This window comes from Rhineura floridana, chromosome 20 (genome assembly GCF_030035675.1).
Source record: "Rhineura floridana isolate rRhiFlo1 chromosome 20, rRhiFlo1.hap2, whole genome shotgun sequence".
Classification (NCBI taxonomy): Eukaryota; Metazoa; Chordata; class Lepidosauria; order Squamata; family Rhineuridae; genus Rhineura; species Rhineura floridana.
The window spans coordinates 3,640,224-3,647,639 of NC_084499.1; the positions used below are offsets into that span (position 1 = coordinate 3,640,224).

Here is a 7,416-nt window from a genome sequence, read left to right on the forward strand (position 1 = left end):
AACTCCCATCAGCCCAATCCAGTGGCCATGCTGGCTGAGGCTGATGGGAGTTGTAGTTCAAAAAAGTAACTTTTCCAAGCTCTGGTTGAGACCTATCCCAGTCTGCATCTGTGTCAGAATTGTTTAATATATATTTTTAATAATGTTTTTAACCCTTTTTTAAAGTTGTTTTTTTAAAAATGTTTTTAATGCTGTTGTGTTAATGCATTTTAAGATCTGTTTTTATGATGTTTTAAAGTGTTTTTAGTGCCTTGTTTGCCGCCCTGGGCTCCTGCTGGGAGGAAGGGATACAAATTAAATAATAAATAAATAAATAATAAGATTTCCAGCAGTCAGGAGGTTTGACTTCAGTGCCCTGAATGCTCACTGCTCTTCATTTACTAACAAAACTAGAATAAATTATGCAAATAGTTTTTTTGTGTGTGTTTTAAAAAAGGAGACTAATTTAGGCAAACAAGTTCTGCAGGGTGCAGAATCCAGCTTTTTGTGGTGCAGAATGTGGACTGCCTGGGCACAGCATTTAAAAAAAAAAACTAGCCCAGAGAACACAAAAGCCCTCTCTCCACACTGCCGGCAAAAGAGGCTGTCCGCCTTGCCTTGCCTCACCTCGGCCTCCCTCACAGTGCTGGCTGCAGATGGGGCTGGCGGCTTCCAGATCCTGCCTGAAAATCCACAGCTGTGAAGAGCAGGCCTTGTGCTAATCCCCCTTGTTTTCACACTTGCCCCGTTGTTGCAATGTGGAACGAGTTAAAACGATTTAACTCTTCCCTCCAAGCTCCTGCTGCGTGAGATCTTTGGCACGCAGAGCCAGATCCCAGAATCTTTCATCTCCTTTCACCCTACTTCTTGCAAAGACCAGAGTCTCGTTCCACCACCTCCCTTGAGAATTCACTGCCTATTCGTGTTTTTTTTATAATCTGTGTTGCCTCAAACCAACAAAATGGTTTCTACTTTAGGTTTTCACTTTCTCCCTCCCTAACCCCCAGCTGCACTTTACCGATACCTTGAATCTGGGGGGTGGGGGGTGGGGGGCCGCAGTGTGCAATTTAGTTTTGATCAAAGGGGCCTGCACCAGTGTAACTTCCTGATCCTGCTGGTAACTGAACTAAATGTTTCCATGTTCTGTCAAGATGGATTGTTCCCCATTGATGGAGAGCTCCAGCGCCTGGCAATAATTATTTGCTAATTCCCTCTGCCTTTTTGATCTCGGGTTTTTGCAGAGCGCAGCTGCGGCTCTCAAGGCGATCCAAGAGAGTGGAATGAACCTGAACCCGGAAGCAGATGGCCCGATCATTCGCGTGCCTGTTCCTATGTAAGCAACCGCAACAGCCGTCTCTCTGTATCAGCAGCTCTGGGTCGGGGGGGGGGAGGAGGAAGATGAGGTGCAGCAGCATCTCCACCAACATCAGCCTGTCTCTGGAGAGAGGCCCTTCCTGGTTGCGCTGAGGGGATCGGTGCCAGCTCCAGGTTTTGGAGGGCCTCTGGGCAAGACAGCCTCCGTTGCCCCCCTCCCTCACTGCTGTTATCACCAACTCCTCCTCCTCTTCCTCATTGCTCCTCCCACAAGGATATGGGCCCTGGGCAGATGCTCCACCATGCTGACCCCTGATGCTGGCCCCGAAGGAGGTTCTCTCCTTAGGAAAGTTTTCCAAGCACCCACTCCCAATGTCCTTTCAGCACTTGGGGAAGTGCCTTTTTTATTTTCCCAGGCCTTTTAAATTCTCTTGATGAGACTTTCAATAACGCTGCAGCTTTTGTCTGCAGCGTTTCTTTATTCTGCTTGGTTTTGGAGCGCCTTCTCTCTTCGTTATTTTCAGCATCTCATACTGTAAAGCTGCCCTGGGAATATAAATCCGTAAGATTTGGATCGGGGGCGAGGAGCCTCAGGCCTATGAATCTGGCCCGCCAGGCCTCTGTGGCTGGCCTTTGGGAGTCTCACCAGCCCAGCTCTGCATCCTCCTCGAGCGCATTTGCGTGGCTGGGGTGTGTCCATTTAACTGATCATGCCTCTCAGATGCGGGGGTACGTCCATGCACTCGGGCTCGTGCAGAAACCTCTGGCTTTTGTGGGGCCAAAATGTTGCCTCCCGTACCAATGGCCTCATCTGTTGCTCTGCTCCCTTTTTTGGTTTCAACCACCACCAGCCTGAGGGCCTGAGGGCTAGAAGGTTGCTCATGGGGACTCCTGCCCTTGGGATGAAGCAGGTGGAGAGAGAGAGCCAGCAAACTGTGGCTGTTGATGGACCTGCGTCCAGATGCCTGAGCTGCTAAGCTGGAGGCTTCTGGGACACCCCTTTTCCTCTCATCTCCTTCCCACTCTGGCTTACAGGAGGCAACGTTTGGCACTGGGTGGCTAGAGCCTTCAGTTTAACTCTATACCCGCTCTGGCTCTTAGGTCATTGCTGTGGTTTGCCAGAGGTGCTGTTTGAAAGCACTTCCAGTGGGGAGATGGAGAAAGTTGCCTTTCTGCATTGCCTGCTTGAACTTTGCACACCAACTCCCCTGGCCAACAGAGCTGTTCTGAAAAGCAATAAATGGCGGCCAAGTCAGTTAAATCCCCAAGCAGGCAGCTAAAGGCCAAAGGGGGCATTAAAATCACCAGCCTGCTAGCTTGACCCCAGCCCCTCAAAAGCCTGGCCGACTTGGGATGGGAGAGTATGCCAGTGGCCTGTCAGTCACGGTGTATTGAAAGGCGGCTTTGGCGCACCTGCAACCATTTTTCAGCTCTTTGCAGGGCTGGTGCCTGACAAGTCGCATCACTTCTAAACTGTTTGGCGCTGGCAATGAAGAGGTTTGGAATACTGACCCAACAGCAGGAGTCGGGGGGCTTTCATAGCACGGAAGCAGTCCAAAAGGTGACAAGCGAGCTGCAGGGAGAGGGGCAGGATGAAAGTGTAAGACATTATGAGTGATCGAGAGAGATGCTCTCCCCCTCCTCCCTCTTGTCTCATAACTCAAAGCTTGCCCAGAAAAGCTGATTGTTTATGTATGTATTTGACATCTATACCATGCTTGGAGCCCAGGGCAGTATTTGTTGTTATATGCCTTCAAGTCGATTCCGACTTATGGCGACCCTATGAATCAGTGGCCTCCAAGAGCATCTGTCGTGAACCACCCTGTTCAGATCTTGTAAGTTCAGCTCTGTGGCTTCCTTGATGGAATCAATCCATCTCTTGTTTGGCCTTCCTCTTTTTCTACTCCCTTCTGTTTTTCCCAGCATTATTGTCTTTTCTAGTGAATCAGGTCTTCTCATGATGTGTCCAAAGTATGATAACCTCAGTTTCATCATTTTAGCTTCTAGTGATCGTTCTGGTTTAATTTGTTCTAACACCCAATTATTTGTCTTTGGCAGACCCATTGAAATTAGTGGATCTAAGTTGTGTCCATTATTTTCAATGGGTCTACTCTGAGTAGAACTAGCATTGGCTGCAGTCCTAAAACACCACTGCAGCACATTGATGATTGGCCGTAACTTCCAAGCTAACAAGACCAGAACTGCCCTCTTATACACATTTAATTTCAGTGTAGTCAATATTAAATTATTAAACTTAAATTGTGTTCTGTAGCATAACAAACAGTGCAGTGCCTGTTCTGTTTACTCAAAAGTAAGTCCCACTAAACCCAAAATCCTTAAACAGCTTTTTTTTAAAGTATTAGATTTGATTCATGGGAGGCAAGTCTGTCAACAACGCAGTAACTCAGTGGAACCTATGTATGCAGAGCAGTCTACCTCTCAAATAGATTCTAGGGACAAGCAATGGAGGACGGCTAGGCTGGAGCTGGACATTTTGGAAAGAGGTGGTTGGACTAGGGGGATTCCTTGCTCTGATCCAGCACTTTTTGCACAGTCAGTTTTTGGGATGTCACATGGATGGTGGTCTCTCTTGGTTTTGGAGAACATGACTGAACAGAGGCGTAAAGATTTAAGTCCCAAAAGGACTTTTTATAAAAGTGTCTCCCTCTCCCCAACTTCCCTCAGATCTTCCATTTGCCTATACGCAGTAGGGAATTCAGCACTTGGATTTGGGTTCTCCGACAACAGCTACAGTGACTCCTGTGTGAAGCCTCCTCATAGCAAGTTCCCAAGCGTGCCGCTAAGGGCTGGGGAAGCTGGTGCCCTCCAGACATTGCTGGACACCAACTCCTGTTGGCAACAGCCGGCACGGCCAGTCGTCAGGGGTGAAAGAAGTTGAGGTCCTCCATCCCCGTGCAGATGACATCTAGGGACTGGTGAGAGAAGATTTAGCGGTGCCATCAGGACAGAGAACAGCTTAGCTGTGGCTTTTCTGTTTTGCCCAGATGAATCTTGTTCCAGTTTCTGCGGCCCTTCATCTCCTGCTGCTCCCTTCTGCCTTCCTAACTCTTTCCTCTCTCTACACACGCACACACATCCCCGTCAATCCTGAAGGAGGCTGCTATTATCCTCCTAATTGCTGAGGTTTTCGGCTGGGTGCACCGCAGCTTGATTGTTAACGCGCTCCCACATCATCCCCCAATTTGAATTGCAGGGGAGGAGGAGAGACCAGGAGCGGGCGCTAAGAGAGACAGGTTTTAACGTCACTCTTGCATTTTCTTTTGTGGAAAGGTTGGCTTTATCTCCGTAACCCATTTCCTGGCACCAGCTGCCGTGTGCTGGCTTCATAGAATCATAAAATAGCAGAGTTGGAAGAGTCCTGTAAGGCCATCAAGTCCAACCCCCTTGGGCTTTGCTGAATCCTTGCAGCTCGCTGACAGCGGTCCTAGTCCCCTTCCCCGGGTGGTGGGTTATTCCCACCTCCGAGACCTTGCCTGCCACCAGGGAAGAGCGAGGCCATGAGACTCATCTTATGCCCCTCAGATGGTTTGAACTGCAGCTCCCATCAGCCATGCTGCCTGCAGATGATGGGAGTTGTAGTCCAAAGCATCTGGTGGGCATAAGATGCATTGAGAAACCTGGATCATACCCCTGCCTACCTACACAAATGTGGACTGGCTTCCCCAATGTTTCTTCTTTCTCTTCTCCCCTCCTCACCCGCCCCCACCCTTTTGCTTCCTGTTTGGCTAGGGTCACCCGTGAGCACAGAGAAAATTTGGTCACAGTGGCCAAGCAGCTCACAAACAGAGCCAAGGAGTCTCTGCGGAAAGTGCGTGCCGGGGCCATCAACCAGACAAAAAAGGCCAAAAGCTCCGTGTCGGAGGACACCATCAAGTTGATAGAGAAACAGGTACTGATCAGTTGGTGGGCCAGTTATTTTTTGTCCTTGGCTCCAGGTAAGAGTGGCTCCCTTCTAAATGCACAGCCAGTGCAAATAGCCATGTTAAGAACTGATTTCCCGCACTCTGGATCTAATTCTTATTTATTCATTTGCACTGTGCTTCTTCCTGGCATGGTAAATGCCTCTCCCAGGATTGTAGAAGCCCAGAACGCATTTGGACCTGCGTCTATGCCCTCCCTGCATGTGGAAAACCAACCTGTCAGGGAGAGAAGTGGGCATTCACACAACCAGTTCCTTCTCTGGGTGTTCCAAAGGTGGTATAGTCCCACAGGGAACTCTTCCAGAATCACTCTGGAGTTTTATTGAAATTACGGGAGTGTACTTCTATGTAAATAAAAAATAATTTGCATTTATTTAACACATTCCAAGTCTTCATAGTTATATTTTCTCAGTAACTGTTACAACCATCCTGTTGGATAGGGCAGCACTGCAGATGGCAATGGGCAGACAGAGAATGGCTTGCCTAAGGCCACACCTGCACTCTACACCTAAAGCAGTATCATGCCACTTTAAACAATCATGGCTTCCCCCAAAGAATCCTGGGAACTGTGGTTTGTTAAGGAGGCCCCTGTTCCTCTCACAGAGCTACCATATGGCCCTCCAGATGTTGTTGGGCTATAACTCCATTCCTGTGCCCTTGGCCATCCTGGCTGGGGCTGACGGAATTACAATCTTGTCTCCTTAGCAGACTCGCGCCTCCAGTCCCTTCCACCTCAGGAACATGGAACGGTGTAGTCTAGAGGCTTGGATTTTAACACACACCCTGTTATCTTGGTAAGGCCCTCAGCGACTACTAGTCGTGATGGCTCTATGGAACCTCCACGTTCAGAATCCGGGAGCCAATCTCTGGGGAAGCACAGCAGGAGAGGGCCTGTCTGCTTTCCTTGTGGACTTCCGAAAGGCATCTGGTTGAGCACTGTGCAAAACAGGGATCCTGGCCCGGAGGAATCTTCAGTCTGATTCAGAGTGGCTGCTTTGGTGTTTTTGTGTTTCCAATACCTTTATTTAAAAAATGGTTACCTAATTCATAGGGCAGAACTGTACTTTAAAAAAATAAAAATAAATGAAGGCGTTCATGCATTTTTTTTCCCTTCCAAATGTGCTCCAGATCCAGCAAATGGTAGATGACACAGCAGGCGAAATGGACACGCTGTTGGCAGCAAAGACAAAGGAGCTGCTTGGATAGCCCACGCCAGGCCGGAGTGCCAGTTGCTGGTGGTTTCAAGCTGCCTGTTGCCACCGGCGGCTTCCTACCTGCTGCTGGACTGTCACAGCGTGACTTTTCATGGTCCAGTGTGTTTAAGGGTGAGACTCTTTGGATCGGATACCATGCCTTGGATCAAGGCACGGCGTCTGACTAGCCCTGCTGCCCGCCAAGCCTGCCTTTGACATTGGCCAGAAAAACAGTTCTGCTAGGCTTGCCATCCAGCAACTTTCAGGGCAACTGGGCCTGAATAAATGAATTTGGACAAGAATGGAACCCCACAGGAACTTGGAAAAACAAGACCACGCAGAGAGACCGTTCTTGGCAAGAGAGCACTTGGGTTGGATGAAAGAGAATTTTGTCTTGGAAAAATCACAGTTTAGATTGTTGTTGCTGCTCTGGTCCTTTGTATCTTGTAAATTAAATAAAACATACCAGCAGCTATGAAGTGGCTGTATGATCCGATGATTCCTGCCCTGCCCTTTGTCTTTGGAGGAACTGTAGTTGAGGAACGGTTACACACAGACCTCTTTACCAGTAAGACAGGGAAGGTTAAGAAGTGGGACAGACAGCCTGTACTGCTGAGCGAGGGGCATTTCTGGGTCCCATCTTTCTGTTGCTGGTGATAGCTCCCATTCTAACTATCCTGGCTTGGTAAACTTCTTACGTTGCTACAAAAACATACAACACTGCAAACCCTGCTGCTGTTTTGGTTTTTTTCCTTATGATAAAGCACAAGGCTGTCTGAGTTCCTTGATTTTGTTGAGTGCAGAATTCAGCTTCTTGAACATCCCAGTTTTCAAGTTCCTAGCCCTCATGGCTACAAAGTTAGGTCTGGGAGGGCAAAGCCTGCTGAGATCTCTGAAGCCACGTTAGGCGTGGCTGAATGAGGTTTCTTGTTGCTGGGTGCAGGGCTACTTGCTTCTGGCCAGGTGCAGCAATATCAGGAGAAAATAAT

At 48.6% G+C, this 7,416-nt stretch overlaps 1 protein-coding gene across 3 annotated transcripts in view; it reads left to right on the forward strand.

Annotated features, from left to right (window-relative positions):
• MRRF (mitochondrial ribosome recycling factor) overlaps nucleotides 1-6,906 on the forward strand; it is a 27,328-nt gene extending 20,422 nt beyond the window's left edge. For all 3 annotated transcript variants that reach the window (XM_061604048.1, XM_061604049.1, XM_061604050.1), the window contains 3 exons: nucleotides 1,221-1,312; nucleotides 5,044-5,203; nucleotides 6,363-6,906. In XM_061604048.1, the coding sequence (XP_061460032.1) occupies nucleotides 1,221-1,312; nucleotides 5,044-5,203; nucleotides 6,363-6,440 (330 nt within the window). In that variant the 3' untranslated portion in view covers nucleotides 6,441-6,906. The remainder of the gene's footprint in view (nucleotides 1-1,220; nucleotides 1,313-5,043; nucleotides 5,204-6,362) is intronic.
• The last annotated feature ends 510 nt before the right edge of the window (nucleotides 6,907-7,416 follow it).